At 44.7% G+C, this 20,676-nt stretch overlaps 5 protein-coding genes across 5 annotated transcripts; all 5 read right to left on the bottom strand.

Annotated features, from left to right (window-relative positions):
• Positions 1–24: 24 nt before the first annotated feature.
• BDR25DRAFT_337759 (SPX-domain-containing protein) lies at positions 25–2,867 on the bottom strand. Its single transcript, XM_033693221.1, has 3 exons — positions 2,087–2,867; positions 438–2,041; positions 25–366 (listed from the first exon to the last, which is right to left on the bottom strand). The coding sequence occupies exons 1-3, from the start codon at positions 2,775–2,777 to the stop codon at positions 283–285; spliced, it is 2,379 nt and encodes a 792-aa protein (XP_033540465.1). The 5' UTR covers positions 2,778–2,867; the 3' UTR covers positions 25–282.
• Positions 2,868–3,600: 733 nt separating this feature from the next.
• BDR25DRAFT_347112 (uncharacterized protein) lies at positions 3,601–5,709 on the bottom strand (the record flags this gene model as incomplete). The annotated part of the gene is made up of 2 exons (XM_033694231.1): positions 5,285–5,709; positions 3,601–5,229 (listed from the first exon to the last, which is right to left on the bottom strand). The coding sequence occupies exons 1-2, from the start codon at positions 5,639–5,641 to the stop codon at positions 3,601–3,603; spliced, it is 1,986 nt and encodes a 661-aa protein (XP_033540464.1). The 5' UTR covers positions 5,642–5,709.
• Positions 5,710–6,475: 766 nt separating this feature from the next.
• Positions 6,476–8,082, bottom strand: BDR25DRAFT_297714 (PR-1-like protein). Its single transcript, XM_033689020.1, has 2 exons — positions 7,896–8,082; positions 6,476–7,791 (listed from the first exon to the last, which is right to left on the bottom strand). Exon 2 carries the CDS (start codon positions 7,705–7,707, stop codon positions 6,778–6,780), a length of 930 nt encoding a protein of 309 aa, XP_033540463.1. The 5' UTR covers positions 7,708–7,791; positions 7,896–8,082; the 3' UTR covers positions 6,476–6,777.
• A 3,477-nt stretch (positions 8,083–11,559) lies between these two features.
• BDR25DRAFT_307650 (uncharacterized protein) lies at positions 11,560–14,357 on the bottom strand. Its single transcript, XM_033690875.1, has 4 exons — positions 14,084–14,357; positions 13,903–14,020; positions 13,127–13,838; positions 11,560–13,076 (listed from the first exon to the last, which is right to left on the bottom strand). Exons 1-4 carry the CDS (start codon positions 14,171–14,173, stop codon positions 11,729–11,731), a joined length of 2,268 nt encoding a protein of 755 aa, XP_033540462.1. The 5' UTR covers positions 14,174–14,357; the 3' UTR covers positions 11,560–11,728.
• A 3,162-nt stretch (positions 14,358–17,519) lies between these two features.
• On the bottom strand, positions 17,520–17,786 carry BDR25DRAFT_107228 (uncharacterized protein). Its single transcript, XM_033683518.1, has one exon. It carries the CDS (start codon positions 17,740–17,742, stop codon positions 17,563–17,565), a length of 180 nt encoding a protein of 59 aa, XP_033540461.1. The 5' UTR covers positions 17,743–17,786; the 3' UTR covers positions 17,520–17,562.
• Between the last annotated feature and the right edge of the window lie 2,890 nt (positions 17,787–20,676).

The following is a 20,676-nucleotide window of genomic DNA, read 5'->3' as shown; positions in this document are numbered from 1 at the left end:
ATTGCGTCTCGTGAAGATTCTAACCAGAAAAATGTTCCCTGCAATCTCAATTTGTATTAGTACTTGCCACTCATAGTATATTGATGCACCGCTCCATATCCAGACAATTAAATACAACGAAGGACACACTAAACATATTCAGACGAATGCACAGTCCAAAGTCCGCAGCCTGTGCATATATCCAACCTCGCACGCCCAAAAATTGCCGTGAAACAGTGGTTGTACTCGTCGTGCAACTTCTCCTGACCCACACCCTCGTGCCCCGTTACCTCCGGACCCCCATCACAGCAATTCAATCCGTTCGTCAATGAATGTCGAATTCGCTGGGTGATTCCTGTCCACTCGGTCGTTAAGGATGGCTCGGTACTATAGGGTTCCATCAGCAACAAGCACAATAATCTCAAATGACTTTCACGGTGTCCGTAGAGTTTACGTACCTTGAAGCCAAAATTTAAGCACAGCGCTACAATCAACCCCAGACAAACCACAATGGGACCGAACTGATTATCGAAATCCTTCGGGCTCCTCTCACGAATAAGCTTGTTGCGGTACATGTACATGCCCCAACCCCAGATCAATGTAAAGGCTGCAACGAGTGTGTAAACAATAGCGAGGGTTCTTGCAACGCTATTCGTTTCACCGGCCGCGTTGTAGAGACCAAGTGACAGCGATGCTAGGAGGACGCTGACATGCTGCCATTTGATGAAAGTACGTTGATTCGCAAGCCATACTTTTGCTTCGACGCGCACGGGCCCTTGATCTTTGATCCAGACTCCTGGGTCATGAATCCCTGGGGGCAGTTTGACTTTGCGTTGTTGATGTGCGCGCGCGTACTTCGATGATGAAAACGAAGGGAACAATGAGCGGAGACCGGTTGATTTGGAAAACGTCGAATCTTTCCAGATGGTCGCTTGTGCCCCGTCCTCATCTGAATCGGCTTCCTCGTTGCCATTCTCTTTGCTCCCTACAGTGGAACCAAGCTGTGGTGACGGTCTTGCGGGAGTGCTACTTTTGGTCACGGACTTTCCAGCAGGTGACCCAACAGGAGATGCTACAGAAGGGCGGTAACTGGGGCTTGCTCGAGCGCCAAAAAGACTGCCGACTGCAAATTCATCCTCTGCAGCCTTTGCTTTCTTTTCCTGCTCTTCCTCGAAGGCCTTATGGGGTTCTTGCCTGATATCAGTATCGACTTCGCTCAGCCAGAATGGGAAGCTGTTGACATTATCTTCGAAGAGCATGGCGACTCCGTGAACGAATTTTGAGAAGCGTGGAGCATCTTTGACAAGATGAGAGTTCGTAAGATCGTCTATCCACTCGTACTTCTTCATACCCTTTATTTTGATCTCTAGAAGTGCAAAAGGAAACCTGTTAATCTCTCCCTTTCGTATTCCCTTGAAAGGATATTCCATCTGAACATCATCGATGTCTTTCCTATGCCAATCTTCTGGGTCTCGGCAGGGTCTGTCTAGGTCAAGCGCATCTTCACGAATTAATGCAAGGTTCGTATCGAGCGATATCCTGATCCGATCATCTCCAGGTATTTGGAAGGCGGTGCGAGTGTAGTTGGCTCTAAGGACAGGCTGCAGTTCCCTGTCCTCAATGAAAGATTGGATGTCATCGACAGCTTTTTGAAAATCACCCACTTCATGATGATCTCCACCGGCTCGATTTTGCAGCTTCTGAACACTCTTCTCCATTTTGTATTCTCCTTTCATGAATGGCAGCACGTATTTCTCCTTGATCGGGAACCGCTCCTCTTCGCTGGCGTCCCCGTCCTTGATCACCTTTTTCTCGAATAGTATCTCCTGCTTGTCTGCGAGCTGCCCGTACCAACGAAGGCGTAGCGAGACTGCATCCGGCGCATGATTGACCTTGGCTGTGTAGAGAGGGAACTTTGGGTTGTCGAAGTATATGGATGTAATTGTAGGATCGCGCTGAGAGCCTTCGGCGATCTTAGAGGTTTGGGGATTGTATACGAGGACAGGAAGGCGGCGGAGAATGATGGTCTTGACTTCGAGGAGGTTCTCGGGGTGGACCCAGACTGCTGTCGGTTAACATAGGCATTGAGCGAAGAGGGTTTCAGTACATTTGTATGAGTTGAAGCTTTCCCCGCCCGTCAGGCTCTCCGAAAACGACAATGCTTCCTGAGATTTCCCATCCAAGCTTTGCCGCACGAATGAGTACATAGCAGACAGCCGGTATAGTAGTGGGGAGTAGTCCTCCTTGTTGAGTGGCAGGGCCGTGAGCCGCGTTTCAAGGAAAGGACGAAGTCTGTAGGCATCGCCTCGCTTCCGGTCATGCTTCTTCGTAGCTTTGAAAAAGGCTGTATAATTGATCCTGCTGTACCTTTCCAGCTCGTTGATCTCCTTCGTGATGTGGTCCAGCTCCCTCAGCACCTCCTTCAAGAGCTTCTCCTTCTCTCCCGGCTTGATCTCCGCTTTCGACGGGGCTTCTTCTTGGGAGTTTGAAGCTTCTCCTTCATGTGCCTTCTCTGGCTTCAGACCGACGGCCAATGGCTCGAGCTTTTTTTCGCAGGCTGTCGTCCGATCGCGTAGCTTTTGGGAGGTTTCGGTCTGGAACTTGTGAACCTTTTCCAATTGAACATTGACCAGCTCGTCGACAAATGCACTCTCATCATCGGCCGTCCAGGCGTCATAGTCCTCATCCACGGGTGACCCATCGCTCTCCTTCAGCAGCTTCTTGAGCTTATCGTAATCGACGTAGTTGTTCTTCCATGGTGGGTAGATGCTTTTGCGGAGGTTGCTGCCAAAGCGCATGATAGACTGTAGTTAAAGAAAGACTCTGTGAGGTTGGGATAGCAATGCATTGAGATATCGAAATCTACTGGGATATGAGGAGAGGGCGGGTGCAATGCTGCGTGAAGAGATCGGAGGCTGGTGATAGGATCCGTCAACCAATCAATGCGCACGTGTACCACTTTCCCGCTCTCGTAATGGTCTTGCGCACGAACCACCCATGGCCCAGAAAAAGCAACTATGGAATTTGGAGTTTCACTGTCACTCCGCCATGTCGATATCTTCCTCTGGAAGCGTTATGCTCTCCTCTTAACTCAAGGGCAGCAATGTGTGGGCGCTGTTACCTTCCATCTTGCTAGTGAAGCCATGACCCTCCAATCCAATATTTGTTGTTTTCGATATAGATGTCGTTATTCTCTTAATAACCCCTCGACAATATGGAAAGCGTGTTAGAGCTTGCTATAGAGCATAAATAGGGTAAATTTAGCTTGCTCATGCACCTTCTACAATCTCGAGAAATGCGGAGATCGTATGCTGATTACACGCTGTTGTAACATCCAGTACTGTGCCTTCGTCGTTTTCTACATTACTCTAATTCTCCGTTGAGCCCTACCCTTGTATCTGATCACCCAGCATGGAATAAAATAGTGGGTTAATTTGGGACAGAGAGGCACATTCTTTTAACACTCCTCCTAATTTTTGGTGAGTGGGTTAATAGACTAACTTCATGTTCCATGTTTTAAGGTAACACTGTGTAGTACAGCTGCAGGCTACTCAGTCCGGCCGAAAAATGCTACATAACTCCAGGAATTTACTAATGCAATATCCTAACCAGGGTATCAAATCACGAGAATGTCCTTGTTCTCTCTAGCCCCTTCAGCCTCAAGACCTTTCCCTGCCCTTCACAACTCGCAATAGCAATGTATCCCACGGGATCATCTGGCTTTATATCCCCAAGGCGGATCCGAAGATTTTGCAGCAGCCGACTGCGGTCGATCGAGTCCAGCGTACTTCCACCGGGCGGGAGGTGTATGTATGGATTGTCACGGGTCAAAGAGGATATGTTCAGTGCGAAGTCAGGCGCTTTACGGGTAAATTCCAGGACGAGACCAAACGCTCCAGCCAGGAACATGGCTCCAGTGGCGATGAACAGTGCGGCAAGCCAAGGCTTCGAGCACCGGACCACTTCGGTCGCCAGAGTCTCAGTAGCATTCACAGGTGTATAATATCGTCTGAGAAGTGAAGCATTCCTTGGCGGCAGAAATTCCGGTGCAATGCGTGTTGGGACACCTACCTCCACCTGCGCAAGCCCACATCCAGCTAACCAATAGGTGTTCATGAGCTGAACGAGCGAAGTCGCAAACTCCGTCTTCGTTAGATTGCGTAATGCCAGGTCCTCTTCAGTGTTGTTGAAAGGGGCATCCGGGTGTCGAAAGTAGCGCTGGATGGCTGTAGGCCTATTCATGTTCCCGGCAACAGAGCTGAAGAGGCTGCGGGTAAAATCGAGGACATTCCCAGGATCTAATCCTAAAGCATAGGCCGGTGATGGGTGGGGCTTTGTAGAGGGTCGGATTCGGGTTACTGAGCAGTCCTGGCGTTGACATGAAACTTCTACCTCCACATAAGTGGTATTCATATGACATTCCGCATTCGTAGAGGAGTTCCATTGATCCACGCTGGTGTAATAAAATATACGAGACGTGAGATTTGAATCGGATTCTCTCACCTGTCGCTGGGTATTGAGAGTAGACAGTCCCCACTGAGTTGTTTGAAACGCAGCCCAGCCAGGGAGCATTTCACCTTTCTTACCCAGCCCTGGGACTCCATATTTATAGTCCCCCAGGACTGGACAGACCAGCGTCCAGTATGAAGTTTCCAAGGTAAACGTTGTGTTGGTCTCAGACGATACTCTCGAAAGGGGTATACCGACCAATGCAGCGTAAGTGACGTTGGTCCTTGGCACCTCGCGCCACCCATCGCTATAAAGCACCGAGTTTGTAAGTTTTTCAACCATCGGAATCTTGACATTTCCCCATAAATCCATTGTGGACCTTTTGACGTCTATTGGACTCGCTAATGCGGCTGAGAAGATCGATTGGCCTATGAATATCGCTTCTGAGGAATCGCCTGCGATCGATGAGAGAGGAATTCGATCTGCCGTATGCATCGTTGAATTCCAATCCATGGCGTACAAAGTTCGCCACCGAGAATCGACACGGGTACCGTAATCGAGCACACGTAGTGAAGCTTGACCGCCGATAGGGGAAAGGACCCAGAGACATATAAGTGCCAAACCAGCGATGCCCATGTTTCGGAATTTGAGTTGGGTAACGATCGTCGAGAACAGCCCAGTGCTACCCAAGAGCTGGTCCAACACCTTCATGCGCTCTCCATTCTCGAGCCTCCAGTGCGCAATTGCGTGCATGGCCTGACCAACAATGGCGGCGAAGAGAATGGGAAATACGGTAGGGCCCTGTGGAACTTAGCGTTGGTGTGCATATTTGTAAAAGGGGATCAGCGTCTCGTACATAACGAGATGCATCCTGCATGATGGAGAGATGTGGGACCTCAGATACAGGCACCCCTTCAAAATAGATCACCAGGGACCCGTGTACCAAGAACATTGTTGATGTCATTATAACAATGACATCCCCCATACAACTCAACACGGCAAGCCAACTTCCACGATGGAGAGGCTGAGGCCCGCCTGGCCATATTGGTATACTCGGGTGCTTTCCCAACGCCGTTCCTCCTGGCCCTTCTTCAGAAGCTGAAAGGGGCTCGATATTTGTTGGCGAGTGGGGTAGACTTCGATTGAGGTGTCCATTTCCAAGCGTGTTGTGCGTTCCGCCCGCTGGAGGGCTGATGAGGGGAGAGACATTCATGGCTGGCGACTAGAGATGCGCTAAAGAAATACTACCCAGACACGTCAAGCAATATTGAGAGAATGAAAAGTATGAAGCCAGGAAACAAAACCAACATTTATCACCAAAAGTTGGGGCGTAAATATGCGTTATTAAATTGTCCGGCGGCTGCGGCACAGCAGCAGAATTGTATGTATATTTCCCAGCACATATGGGATTGGGGCCGGCGGCTGCAGGTATCAATAGTTCGGCGCGACTGTGTACGAACCACCTCATCTACTAACTATTTCTGAAGAGCGCTTGCTTTCATGACTGCTAGTTCACCATAGAGCGACTGCGGTTAGGGCAGGATTGTAGCAGCATCTCAGGGTCGGCCTCTATGAGCCGCGGACCTAGGGCTTGCTGTTGGCTCAATTGAGGGACAAATAATACTGTGCGTTATTAGTGCCCTTCCTGGCTCCAGCAAGATGTTTAGTAGATCGACACTATCTTGATCATGTTATACATTGAGTGAGAAGGCGTGGTAGAAGTAGCACCATCCACAATTTCACTCGATATTGCAGTTATGAGTTGATGGCTGAGTGAGAAAGGGCTCAATTGAGATGCGGTTGATCGGCTCATGATGCATGAAGTGTTTCAAGTTCCAAAAGTTTGACGGACGGACAAAAGAGAGCCAATACTATCAAAGGCATTGTTCCAGTGATTTGTCAACTTTCCTCGCGCAGAAAAGTTCCATGGCTTTACGACTCATTGAACGAGCGAACGGTCTGAATACACACCGACTTAAATTCCTGTCCGTCATGAATTCTACAAACCATTTTTTACACGTGCATTTTCATACTTTCGCACAAGAGATGTCTGTTACACATTGGTTTAAGCTTGACTTGCATGTGTGCAAGAAGTGAACCCCCAAAGCGGGCTTTGAGGGCCATCATAGTAAGTATATACATCGAAATGAAGCTTCTGTTGAACTGACACGGCAGGTTAAGCCAACAGAGGCAGCCACAGACAAAAATTTTGTGAAATGGATCCCCAGTCATGCAAGCAAATGTCCCGTTGACCTGCAGCCCGACATGCTCATGAAAAGACGCTCAACAACAATGCATTTTGGCCCGAGGAGAGTGTCAATCGATCCGCCCCAGAAAATGACGAGATGTTTAGTCCAACCAACTGCCCAAGTTGGAAGTGGAGATGGGAGATCCGACGTTGGAGGCGTACTGACCGTCAACATTGCCAGGGCTGGCATAGTTGCACACCGTGAACTTATCCATGGTGGTCGATGCATAGTTGCTTTCCTTACCCAACCTCATCTTCCCGGCGCAGTTTTGTGAAACACAGCCGACCTTGGTCGTTTCCTTCCAGACCATCTGAGTAAGATGCCCTACTGTTTCGAAGACGTCCATGGGAAGTGAGGTCTGACCGTAATGTCCCTGCATAGCGGCAAACTCTCCCTTGTACCAGCTCTCGGTGATAGCGGCCGAAACGTTGAAGCTGTCACCAGACATGGCGAATATATTCTGGCCTTGGCCTGAACCTTCTGGGATATAGTGCTCGAATGTGCAATTAATAGCAGCAAGATTGGCTGTGGCTGCGACATCATCGTCCCATACCAACGGACCGGCACCGTGGTTGGCGCGGGCGGCGTTGTGGTGGAAGAGGACCATAGCCTGATAGTCTGGGCCAGAAGTGAAGGTAGCTTGGATTTCTCCACTCTTATGGGTGCCGTCGTTAGCAACAGAAGCGACAGGGGCCTTGCTGGATTGAACTGGCGAAGGAGTTGGGGTAGGGGTCGGCGCAGGTGCGGAAGAAGGTTGTGGAGTGTATACGACTGATGGCTCAGGGGCTGCCTTAGACGATGGGACTGGCACAGGAGCGCTTGAGGCCGGCTTGGAGTGGTAAGAGTGGCGGTGACGTCCACCAAAGGTGGTTGGAACGGCAGCTACGGTAGGCTCGGCCTGGCCAGGGGTCACGTATACGGTTACGGTCTTGATTTCAAGATCGACCTCTGTGACGATGTATCGCTTTTGGAGAGGGCCAGCAAGAGCACCAATGGCCAAAGCCGAAGTGAGGAGAAGAGTTGAGCGCATTTTGAAGTGTGGAAGAGCCGTGACTTGAGTTGATATGGCAGTTAAGGATCTCAGATCTTTCTCGATATCAGGGTGTGAATGATTCTGCTGTGGTTCAAGAAAGTTAACACAATGATCACAGGTCTGGACGAGCAACCAAGAACTTTATACAGGACCAGGAACGAAAGAGTAGACGAGGGATGGCTTACGAGGAGTGTTGAACGGAGGCTGCAGGGAGTCAGTGTACGACTAAGGCGTACTTCTGGAACAAAAGAGTGTGTGAGTTGCTGAAAGAAAATAAAGAACGTGGTCCTATTCAGACAAAGGCTGCACAGGGAGGGATCACAGATCAACAAAGGAATGTGGGTGATCGAAGAGAGTGATGGAGCAGATGGGCAGGCCGGCCAGGCGGTTTTATGAGTTGGACAAACGCAGATTAAGCGAGAAGGCGCCCGGACTTGAAACACAACCTCATTTTGGACGCACAGGCACGGCTTGAAGCAACAATTTCTCAGTGTGCTCCCATGGGCGCAGGGTGCCACAGCTGACGGCCAAATCTTGCTGAAATTGATAGGCGCATTCGCATTCGCGCTGGGGCAATTAACAACAACGAGGCAGAAGACGAAGACAAAGGGGAGTATTCTTTGCTTTGCATTCCTAAGGAGATGGCGCGGCTCTCCCTTATTCAAACCATGTTTGTAGTCTGAGTGAGCGCTAGCCACTCGCTGCACAAATTTCTAAAATCTGGCCGTGAGAAAGAGTCTCACTGCGTGCCTGTGGTCACTCGTCAGCTGCAAGCCGTGGCCTGGGGGGAAGATTGGCTGGTGAGGGTAGGGTTTGATGAGTCTCGTGAAGGACTCGACGGAGTCTTGCGGTTTGATGAGGGAGCAGAAGTTTGCAGGGGCGGGGCGTCGATGGTTTGCTTCAGATTGAGCTCTGGCGCAGGCTTGGGGCACTGATTGGCGGGAAACGGCCAGCGTGGGAGATCGGCGCTGGGGAGGGCGCTGGGGTTTTTGCTGGTCGTTGGCGGGGTGCTCAAAGCTTGGCAGGGGCATGGCCCCAAAAGCGGAAACGGCAACCAGCCATCCTTCCCCTTCATCTCGGACATGGCGCCCCTCTCCCTTCGGCCTGGCCAGCCAGATGGCCAAGACATCGTCATCTGCCACCAGCTGGGGATGCATTTCCCTCCGGCGCCTCGCCCTCATCTTAACCAGCAGCGGGCTGCATTGCTTTGCCAGTTGTACCGTTGCCCCCCAGTCGGAATCCTCAAGCGCTGCCTGGGCATTAGGTACAGTTTGTCTTTGGCAGCGCCACCCCGTCAGCGTCTGCTCCTGGGACGCCGAAGATGACATCAACAGCAGCGTCTGAACCGTCAACCTATCTTGAAATTTGAAATTCTTCCTGGTTAACTCTGCTCGCGGCAATAGACCTTGGCCCCGCGAATTCTCATCCAATTTGTGTATTTCCTTTCATAGCAAGCTATCTCATACCAATGCTGCCCAGGACTCTCCTGCTGTGCCGTGGGTTTTGGAATTATTACCGAGCTGGCTCCTTTGCTCACTACTTAACAAGGGGGTCGAAAGGAAATCCCTTCATTGACTAGTGCTTTCCAAAGAGCCATTGCATCTCCTGAAGCAACAATTCTCTTTCCTTTCACTGCTCCCATCTCCACGAGTCTGGATCTCGATGTTGAGGTTAAGTGGTTTCGAGGCTTAACGCTACTCCGCGCTGTTGAATGTTATATTGGGCAAGCCGTTGGAGCATGAGGCGAATTTGCGGGGTGGACAGGAAATTTGCTGACAAACCTTCGTTTCATTGAGTAGACCTTTGCTACCTAAAGATGAAGGTACTGCTCTCACTCATGACTGTCAATGATGTGGACGCGTGTCATAGGCTACCGATTCTATATTTTGCAGGGGAGACATCCTCGTACCCAACTCGCCGGTCTCTCTAATGTGGAAACCATAACGACGGCTTGACCACCTAACAATAATGAAGATTCTTGGTGGACAAGCACAGCAGCTCACGTCTCGAAGCCTATCGATAGGGCGGTAGGCTATGGATACTTGCGACATGATATCTCCGGCGGCTAAAGCTGACTGGCGGCTAGCGAAGCAGACTCTAAAAATCCGGGTCTCGACAATCAATTATCCATGGTTCCATTATCATGTTTCCCCGGTTCGCCTTTCTTAACTGGTAGAATTATTGGTAGTATTGTCGTCCAAAAGCCTAGAAGCATCAAAGTGTTTGGACCGGTAAGTCATTCTATTACGAGAGGCAAGCAAGTTGCTAATCCGTACTACAGACTGGCGTTGAGACAATTGCCACCATTGATGCCGCAACCTCCGCCCTGAGGGGTCCATATACTACACAACGTCTGTGGCTGAACCCGATCATACGTTGGGAGTTCTTTCATGCTAAACTGGACGCTACGCTGTTGAGTCTCGCGCGCCGATATACGAGACAACAGGCGTAACTTTTCCGTTTCCTCAAACCGCAGCTTCAAACAGACCGCTAAGTTGCCACTCTTACTACTTGATTAGTAGGTTTACTGGTCAAGCTTAACGACGCAAGTGGCTTTCCCGCTCTCCCAGTCCTGTACAACCTGCAACAGTAGTCTAAATCACTTTGAGGAATACATCTAAGACCGTTCCAACTCTCAACCAACAAAGGGCCTGGAAGCTTCACCAATCTAGAAACGTCCACAGAATCCATCTCTTCCATCCGGCCTGCATGGCCTGCAGCCCCAACTTCGTTCAAAACTTCGACACCGCGTCAATGGTAACCCTTTCGAGTTCCCTTCTCCTTGGCTTTGTTGTCTAACCTATCGTAATGAAAGTGACATTCTCCCTAAGGCCGACGACTTGTAAGGGAAAAGCCGCTGCATCAAACGTTCCAGATCCACCTGACACGTCGCGTTACTTGGACATTTGCTTTCAGCCTCCGTGATACAAAACTGCGCTAACTTCAATTGCAATTTCAGAACAGCTTCCAGATCCCGGGATGTGCAAAGAGAATAGGAATGCGACACGTGTGCCACATTTCCGCCCTGTAGCATCTAAATGGCGAAGTCCGGAATCCTATCCGCCGTCCACAGCGATAGAATCCTGCATCCTGCATCCTGCATCCCTCACCCGCACTCAGCCCCGTATTCCACTTTCACACAGAAGGACAGAAAAAAACCCTTTTCATCAAGTCCGCCCCCCTCTAAGGTCTCTAAGATCAACGCTCTAGGTTCTCTCGTCCTCACAGCTAAAAATGTAGACTGCCACATCTTTCAACGAAGCATCCTGTTCAACCTCTAAGTCTAAACAGGGCAATGATTCCCCTCGCCTTCTATGACACTAGGAAACTTGGGACTCCTCATTTCCGGATGAGCGAGACTGGCATGCTCTCTTCCCCACAATGCCTCGGTATATGACTGTTGGGTGACTGCTTCCGTGGTATGTTACCTACGTACCCCAAACCAGTCAGAGAGTCTCTGGATAGGTGAGACACTTTCGAAGTTCGAGGCAGGGAATTGCTGTCAGTAAGTACTTGAACTGTTGCCTGGGCTGCATCTGTGTTAATGTGTCTGCGCCTGTATCTTAGATTGTGTGACGAACTGGGGTTTGATAGAGAAGCAGCAAGCCGACCTGGGCGACAGCTCAACTCACGGCACCTCCACACATCCCATAGACGTTGAAGAGGAAGCATTCGAATCAACTAAGTTACTGCTAGACTTCGGAGCCTTCTTCTTTCAAAAGGCCCCAAGGTGCGAGATCACAGGTATGTCTTTCGGTCCATCCAACTCAATCGAAGGACTCTCTAAGGTTCTAATCTCTATCGAAAGCTCAGTATATGTATTGAACAATGGATTAGCTAGCAGGTCATACCCTTTGCCTAAAGCCTATTACAACGCTGTGTATGGGGTCTAAAGCTAGGGTTCAGGGCGGAAGGAAGGGATATCAGACACCTAAACCCTACGCCGTCCATAAGATAAACACCATCTGTACTCTCCGCATTACCCCACCTTTGCACATTTAACTTAACCCCACATCTCTTACTCCTTATTCCCCTTCCACTTCACCTCCTCAATCGCCTCCCCCAGACTTGCCATGCCCATCTCGAGATCGTCTCGGCAAGCGCCTTGTTCGCAAATCATTACTCCTTCCTTATTTGCATCCATACTCTTGACTAGTTGATTTCTCTCTTTTAGCCACTCACCCATACCCGCGCATATTCTGCTCACGGCCCCGAGGCTAGATGGCTTAGCCCGATACCGCTTGAGCCATTCCTCCACCCTCTCGCCTTCTCCCGTTATGACGGAATGCTTCAAACCGAGCTTACCAACGACGACAGTGTCCATCATCCCAGCGAAAAGAAACGGATGCTGCATAATCTCCGCCTCAAATGCCGATGCTGTATCTCGTGCTTTCTTACTATACTCCTCATCTTCTACTAGCGCTCCTAACCTGTCTAGATTCCGGGCTGAGACACCGTTGGTTCCTGGCTCAGCATTGTCCATGCCGTCTTTCAATCTCATGATCAAGTCTTCTTGATTCTCGGGCGTGGAGAAAAAACCTCCGTGGTCTTGGTCCCAAAATAATTTGATTTGTGTTTTCTGTAGATCATCCGCCCAGTGGAGATACGAGTCATTGAAGGTTGCTTCGTATAGGTTAATGAGCCCAGCGATCAAGTAGGCGTAGTCGTCTGCGAAACCAGGGACGTCTCCCGGTCCCTCGCGGTAGATGCGCTTCATTGTATGCGACGAGCTGTCGAAGAGTTCTTTCTTGATGAATGCCGCTGCTTTTTCTGCCGCGTTAAGGTATACTTTCGATTTGTCGGGCTCCGAGTAGTATAGCGCTGAAGCAGCCCTTGCCAGTGCACCAATAGCAAGACCATTCCACGACACCACGATTTTGTCGTCCAACGCAGGTCTCGGTCGCTCCTTATTCCTGTGCTCCAGTAGTTTCGCTCGTCCTTCTACTAGAATTTTACTCACCTCCTCCACTGACAAAGCAAACTCCCTCGCTAGATTCATAGGATCGCTCTTGATTACCAACACGTTCTGGTTGATAAGCTCATCATGTGCATCATGCTCCGGGCTCACATTTCCCTCGTCTTTGACGTTATAGTACCGCGCTAGAATATCGGCATCGCGATCTCCAAGAACGGTTTGGAACTCTTTTAGCGTCCATACGTAAAAGGCACCCTCGCGCTTCTCTTTATCATGTGGTCTATATAACGAGTCGGCGTCTTCGGCCGAGAAGAAACCGCCTGTTGAGGCGTGTATTGGAGGTGTGGTGAGGTAGGTCGCAATATCGTGCATGGCAGAGAGAAAATTGGCGTCTTTAGTTAGAAGGTATGCATCGAGGTAGACAGGCAGGAGTTGTGCTTGATCGTATAGCCTATACCATGTTAGCGGCGTCACAATGGATGCGAAAGTTGTTGGACTTGCATCTTCTCAAAATGTGGTAAACTCCAATCACGCGTGACTGAATATCGCGCGAATCCATTACCAATTTGATCGTGAATGCCGCCATTATTCATAGATCGCAGCGTCCAAAGAGCCATATCCCGGGCGTTCTCGCATTCCTTGGTACCAATTACATCGGACACTGCACTTGGGTACTGGCCCAGCTTCAGCAAGAAGGCCAAGTTCACCGGTGTGGGGAACTTCGGCGCGCCCTGTGGGAAACCTGGATACACCTGATCGAACTTGGCGGCAAAGTGTTCATAGGCCTCATCCAAGAGTTCGAGATCCAGGCCTTCGGGCTCTGTGCTACCCGCCCGACTCACGGTCCCATCTTGTGCAAACTCCCGTAATTGAGCAGTTATCTCTTTGGCCGAATCCAGACACCTCTGCTGCTGGGTTTTCCATACGTCTCTAATCTTCTGTAGGATGCCAACGAAGCCAATGTGATCGCCCATGGCCATTGTCGATCCTGGGCCTGGCCAGTAGGTGCCACCGAAGATGGGTTCAAGGTTGGGCGTAATGAAGACACTGAGGGGCCAGCCGCCAGAACCGGTCGTAGCTTGGACATAGTTCATGTATATGCGGTCGATATCGGGGCGTTCTTCGCGGTCGATCTTGATGGGTATGAAGGATGCATTGAGGAGGGAGGCTACTTCGGCGTTCTCGAAGGATTCGCGTTCCATGACATGACACCCTGTGACGAAACCGTGTGAGCCTCGCCGCATTTGGCCTTCTCGCGCGTGGTGTAGAGCACTCACAGTGGCACGCCGCATAGCCGATACTCACGAACATCAACCGGTTCGACTTCTTCGCAAGGGTTATGGCTTCTGGTCCCCACATCTGCCATGCGACTGGGTTGTTCATGTGTCCGCGAACCTACAGCGCTTTCAATCAGCCTTCTAGCGCTTATCCAGCCAGGGAGCGCACATCGACACTCACGTACGGGCTCCTGCTCTCATTAAGCCGGTTGACAAGCTTCAGGTCATCGCCCGGAGCGGCAGACGCCTCTGACATGTCCCTAACATCCATTCTCAATACCCGGGTATGATATCTAAGCAGCGGGGTTGTTGGTGCAAGAAGAGAAGGCGGGGCAGGCTGGAGTAGAAGTCGGTCAAGTGGGGTAGGGGTGGGTGAGATCACAGATGAACGGGCGAAAGAACAGGGTCCTCGCAGTTTAAAGCGAATGACAGGCATACAGGAGCATCAGCGTGGGCGGGAAGAGACGCATCATTTTTGTCCAGCAAAAGTCGTGAGCCACATTGCCCCTCCACTTGCTCTAGAACTTGGACTGATAAGGCTGAGAATAGTATCAACCTATTGGCTGCTCTTTGGTTAGAGGCTATTCCATTTCTCGCTAGCGTCGATCGTACCTAGAGATGCTGTAGTCCTCCTCAGAGATGAATCCATAGCCTCATAGGCAGCCTTTGGCTCATAACCCCAATTCCGTAGTGAATAATCACTTAAGAATAACTTTGATGGGCTCAGAGCAATTCTCCTCCCAAACCATCTTTGGAACGCGCCCTGCAGCTCTCTGATACGTAATATTACCTTTTTGCTCAATCCAAAGAACATTGTAGAATTGATAGTCTTCTTCACTCTCGCCGTCCTTCATAGGAACGGAGGGATCTCTCTCCACAATCCTCTCATCGCCGCTCTCAACATCTAGGGAACCGTTGGCTTGAGCTAACATATCAACTTGAAGCGTGTTGTTCTGGCCGTCAAAATGATCATGGAGCAATCCGGTCATTTCAGTCTCGCCGTCGTTTTCGAGGTTGCAGCCCGGGAGAACCCGCTGGAACTGGATCGTCGTTAACTCGTGGTGGTATGGATAACTACGAACCCGGTCGATTTTCTCCTCCACCGCAGACTGGAGGTCCGCGCGGCTGACACTTCCTGACGATATGGCAATCAGCTCGACCTCCTCGCCGGGTTCAATCTCGGCGCCATCCATCCGTTGGAGCAGTCCTGCTGATCTACCTTGCCTGTCTTCTAGGCAAAGAACATGGGATGTATCCTCGAAAGCCGGAGCGTTGGTAAATTGGGGAAAGCTCAAAGACTGATGCTTTGGATGCCGCTTGAAGCTCAAAACTACTTAGCGGCTTGAAGATCGCCTCGATGCGGAAGAAACCCCGTGCCGCTTCGCAAGACAGAAAGGGCTAGCTATTTTGATGCAATACTGTTGACAAAGCCGCATCATTGATAGGCACTGGATGTTTGAAACGGCTGGTGGTGTCAGATGTGTGGGTAAAATCAACGCTCTCAACCGAACGAAACGAAACGAAACGTAGTAATCGACGGACGTCAACGTCTCACTTTCCTGCTACGTTTGTACAGCCTAGGCAACTTAGCTGTCTGTTTTGCTGCTAAACTAAAACACACTAAAATTCTTATACTTTTTAACATTTTGTCTTACTTGCTGCTGTTAACATTTTACAGTATAGTAACTAGCTGCTTTTAGATAAGGTTTATAAGCTTAATTAAGTTACTTTTTATAACTTAATAACATAGCTAATTCTTCTGCAATTAAAGCGCCTTAATAGTAGCCTTAAAGAGAGAACCTCTATTAATTGTAACTGTACGCTAGCCTCTACTAAAGGCTCTCTCGCAGTTGCAGCTAGTAGAGGGTATAGTAAGGAAGTTAAGAGTAATTTTAAATAGTGTAAAATACTATTTTTAACCTACTTTAAGCTACTAAGTAAAAAAGCTAGCTTATAAAAAATAGCTATTTTTTACTTTAGCATCTTAAAGGTTTTCTATATAAGTGTTAAAGTATTACTATAACTTTATTATTTTCTAAGCTTTTTTATAACTCTAGGCTTTAGTAAAAAGAGAAGTGTTAACTATAAAAGCCTTTTAGTAATAAAAGTTATAAGAGCTTATTACTAAAAGCTTTTACTAAAGAGGATTTATATTAACTTTCTTATCTTCTTTAGCATTAATATAACGCTAGAAAATAACTTTTATTAAGGTCTCTGCCTTCTAGTACTAGAATTAGTAATAACGCTAGTAGTCCTTAAACTAAAGTATACAAAGTTATAAGTTAAGTATAGTAGTAATTACTAAGTAAAAAATAAAAAAATTAATAACTATTTTTTAAAAATATGTGTTAATTTTTTTAAGTCTAAAGAAAACACTATTTTTAAAGTAACTATTATTAAGCTTAAAAAAAAGTTTTTTTTTATCTATAATAGCTTATTATATAGCACTTATATGTTAATAATAAATATTTATAAAAAACTATACTTACTATTACTCTCTAGCTATTTTATTATTTAATAAAAGACTTTAAAAAACTTAGTAAGGTGTTTAACTTTTTTTTAGTTTTTTTTACTAATAATTTTTTAAAGAGCTATGTTACTAGGTATGTTAGAGTTTTTAGTGTTATTATCTATGCTGCGCTACTTTTAGATAAACTTAGTAATTAGATCCTTAAGCTCTAGGCACTATATAAGCATTAGATATACAGAATGCTAGCAGACACTGCTGTCCTATATTAAATTAAGTGTGCTAAAGCTCTAAAGCTTGTTCTCTTCCCTTAAAGATAATTATACAGCTATAAAGGCCTTCTAGTGTTTATGTAATAAAAAGATAGTATTAATAAAGTTATATAGCTTACTAATAACTTTATGTTTATAATAGAGCTTAAACTAATCCTAGAGAGCTGTGTTTATAAGAGTAGCTTTAAATTACAATAATCCTTTACTATAGATAACTGCCTTTAGCACTAATTAAATTATATAGCCTGTACAGTGTATATAGTGCTCTTTATTAAGGTTAACTCTAAGATATTTAGCTAAAGTGTTAATAGTAAAGTTGTTATTATTAAATATATTATTAGTAATAAAATAACTAAATTTTAATATAATTTTATAATTTTAGATAATTTTAAAGATAGCCTGCGCTTAGTTAGCTCTTATATAGTTACTATAAAGGTTATAGAAGCTAATAAGTAAGTCTTATTATTAATAATTAACATCTATAAGGTAGAAGTTAGTTATTATTTATTATTAGTTTTCTAAGCTAAGACACTAAAATAGCCCCTCTAAAGTTTTGCTAAACTTACTAAAAAAGTAAGCTACTACTCTAAAGAAAAAAAAGTAGTTTAGTAAAGTCTATATATTAATACTTAACACTACTTTTAACTTAGCTAATTTTAATATTATTTAAATCTTTTTCTTTTAGCGTGTTAACTTTTACTTTATATATAATAATATTATTACATTTAAGCTTAAGATAGCAGCAAGAAGATCTAGTTAATTCTAAGTAAAAAAGCCTTAAAGTTTAGCTAAAAATGCTGTTATAAATAATATATTATAAAGTATAACCTAGTCTACTAATAACCTCTGCAATAACCTCTCTTGCTAGGGATTATAGAAAGCAACTTAGGCTAAGCCTGCTACTGTAGCAGCTGTTACTGCCTAAGGATTAAGTAGAGTATAAAGAAAATTAAGTAAAAAACTTTTATTACTACTAATATTAATTCTATGCTTTTTTTTAAGATAGTAGCTAATATAGCTATAGCTGTTAACTATTTTAGTAGTGTAACGGCGCAGGCAAGACAATGGGTCCGAATGCGGTATGAATCCACTCAGAGGCATATGGGAGTGCGTGGGGACTCAGAGACCTGGGAATACCAATGACACCTATAGGCCTTGTACGTAGGATATCAGAAAACTACCGAGCTAGCTACGGGGGCGAGGTGCGACTAAATACATGCGGGAATAGGGGTAACTGCGGGGGACTGGGTCGAGTCATGGTCGGGGCCGATACGGGGACCCTTCGGATAGGATCCGAGCGACCCGAGATGGAACGATTCGTAGAATCGTTACAAGTAGTAGTGTAATTACTTTTATAATAGCAGAGTTAGTAGAGCTAGAGCTTTACCCTTAAGCTTTTTCTAGTGTATAGCAAGTTAGCTCTATAGTTTTACACTACTAACACCTTTCTGTTACCTTAGAGCTAAAAAAAGTGTTTTACATAGTAACTTAGCTTCTTTACTTTTAGCTTTTTACTAGCAAGCTATATATTATTCTACTCTATTAAAAATATAACTTTTAGATTAAGAAAAGAATCTTTAAGGTGTTCTTTTATATAAGAATTATATATAAAAGCTAGAGAGCTATTATAGAATAAAAACTTTAATAATAATAATTACAACTTCTCTAAGTAACAGAAATAAGTGTAATAAATTATATTACTACTCTAGGTTAACTAAGAGCTCTAAGAGCTTTATAACTAGCTAGTGCTCTACATAAAGGCTTGTTAACTAAGGAAATTGCACATAGTTAACATAATATTAAGATATAAAAAGATTTAGCAGTGTTAATTTAAGTAAGAAATGCTGCACTTAGGTTATTAGGTAATCTTACTCCCTAATTAATAACTAGCTTATTAAAAAACTTGTCTAACAGTGCTATCAGCGTGCCTAATAGGCCGTACTACTGACAGTACTGAGTACGGTGTACGGTTGATTTAGACTGTACGAACGTACAGCAATCTTCTGTCAGTGCGTACAATAGCTGTTGCCCTAAGTACTGTCTGTAGTACAGTGTACAGTTAGCATTTTAGAATAGCTTATAAGGCTTAATTTAGTGTTTTAAAGAGCCCTTACTAAAGAAGCTGCCTTAGGGGGCTAATTAGTAGAAAATCTTATGTGCAACGCTAATTTAGCTACTTAGAGGAAACTTTGCCTACCTATCTAAATAGTATAGCTTATTAAAATTAAAATAATGCCTATTACTAACTACTTTTTATTATAGAATTACTTATTTACGCGCCTTATAGCCTTATAGGCCTTATTAAGTTAATTTAGTGTTACTATTATACACTTTATAAAGTTTTAAAAGCTTAAAAAATTAAAAGTAATCTATAACACTTTTACTAGCTTATTTTATAAGGCTACACTACTTACTAGTAACAAGTAATTAAAAGAGTACCTAAAAAAGTGTAATTATAATGCTAGTGCTAAGTTTAAGATTAACTAGAGTAATATATAGCTATTAGATTTAAAAAAGGCTCTACTAGCTACATAATTAAGTTACTAAGTAAAGAATAAAAGAATAATAAAAAGTAACTATAAAGTTTTAAAAGTGTAGCTTTATAAGGCAGATTTAATGCTATATAAGAAGTAAAGTAAGGTTATACACCTCTAGCTCTACTATTAGTGCTATAAGTAACATTATAAAAGTGCTATAAAAGTAGTTAATAGTTATAACTATATAGTAAAGCATTTATAGAAGAAGTATAAAGTTAACATTAATAAAAAGCTTTTACTTAATAGCCCTTAGGCTCCTTAGCACCTATAGAAGGCAGCTAGAGTAGGAGTAGTAGGCTTATTACACAGGCTATCTTATACACCTTAGCAGGAAGGCCCTCTGCGCAGTGCCCTAGTAGATTAGGTTATAGTGCAGGATTAATTATTTAGAAATGCTGTTTTTATAGAAACTTAAGGCTTTATTAGCTAAAATTATATAAATCTTCTTACTACTCTTTTATAATTATACACTACACTTTTTACTAATATTTAGGATGCATTTATGTAGCAGAAGTAGGAGATTTTAATAGTACTAAATTTAGCATTATTAAAAATTACATTAAGCATAGATGTGTAGAGTAGTAGAAATTACCTTTTATTTCTTGCAGTAGTAGCTTATTTTGTTAGTAAGTGTGCATAGGCTACTATTACTACTTTTCTATAACACTAACTTTACTAGATGCCTTATATAAATAATAAGATCTTTTTATTAAATTTAAAAACCTTTATAGTAACTATACTAAAAGTGTATAAGCCTTTAAAGTAGCTACTACTATTATTAAATATAATATTATGTTAAAATTTAGTTACTTTATTAAAGATAATATATTAAATAATAATAATAAGCTTATCTAAGGCTTTAATAATTACTTAAATTTACTATATAAGCTTAATAGGCAGCACTAAATCTGCTGCGCTAGCCACACTATCTAGGTAGTTGTAAAGGCTATTATATATAGTAAAGGTGTTACTAAATTTAAGTAAGAGCTTACTAGAGCTACTCCCTATAATTAATTTAAGCTATATAAAAAGCGCAGTGTTATTAGGCGTTTTTATAACCTTGTAAACAGCGTTCTAGCCTTACATAAGCGCATAAGGCTTTTTAACACTATATAAAAAGACCTAGCTAAAGAGGACCTTATTTAAGAGTTTAGTACACTTAATTTTATACATAATAGTAAAGTACACTAGCACTTAGTATATCTTATGCTCCTACGCTGCTTTAAGCTTAAAGAGGTAATTAGCTGCTTTTAAAAGTAATAAAAAAGCTTTTTTAATGCTAAAAATAAAGCTTACTATGCTAGATTTAACACTTTATTAGATCTTATAACTAAAAATAATTAAGATAAGATTAAGCGCTTTATAGGCTTTTTAAAAAAGTTTTATTAAATAATAAAAAAACTTAAAAGTAATAGCTTATTTAGCTTACTTTAGTAAATAATTATAAAGCTATAGTGCCTTTAAATCTACTTTAATTAAATAGGTAACACTTTTACTA

Source organism: Lindgomyces ingoldianus (genome assembly GCF_010093535.1).
Source record: "Lindgomyces ingoldianus strain ATCC 200398 unplaced genomic scaffold BDR25scaffold_57, whole genome shotgun sequence".
NCBI lineage: Eukaryota > Fungi > Ascomycota > Dothideomycetes > Pleosporales > Lindgomycetaceae > Lindgomyces > Lindgomyces ingoldianus.
The sequence above is the reverse complement of the archived record's forward strand: the minus strand, read 5'-3'. Positions and strand labels throughout refer to the sequence as shown.

Coding starts and splice junctions, on each gene's coding strand:
- BDR25DRAFT_337759 (XM_033693221.1), bottom strand. CDS start 2,777: ATGCGCTTTGGCAGCAACCTCCGCAAAAGCATCTACCCACCATGGAAG. Junction 2,042..2,086: donor AAGCTTCAACTCATACAAAT/GTACTGAAACCC, acceptor AACCGACAGCAG/TCTGGGTCCACCCCGAGAAC. Junction 367..437: donor GCTTAAATTTTGGCTTCAAG/GTACGTAAACTC, acceptor GGAACCCTATAG/TACCGAGCCATCCTTAACGA.
- BDR25DRAFT_297714 (XM_033689020.1), bottom strand. CDS start 7,707: ATGCGCTCAACTCTTCTCCTCACTTCGGCTTTGGCCATTGGTGCTCTT.
- BDR25DRAFT_307650 (XM_033690875.1), bottom strand. CDS start 14,173: ATGGATGTTAGGGACATGTCAGAGGCGTCTGCCGCTCCGGGCGATGAC. Junction 14,021..14,083: donor ATGAGAGCAGGAGCCCGTAC/GTGAGTGTCGAT, acceptor AAAGCGCTGTAG/GTTCGCGGACACATGAACAA. Junction 13,839..13,902: donor CGGCTATGCGGCGTGCCACT/GTGAGTGCTCTA, acceptor GTTTCGTCACAG/GGTGTCATGTCATGGAACGC.
- BDR25DRAFT_107228 (XM_033683518.1), bottom strand. CDS start 17,742: ATGCCTCTGAGTGGATTCATACCGCATTCGGACCCATTGTCTTGCCTG.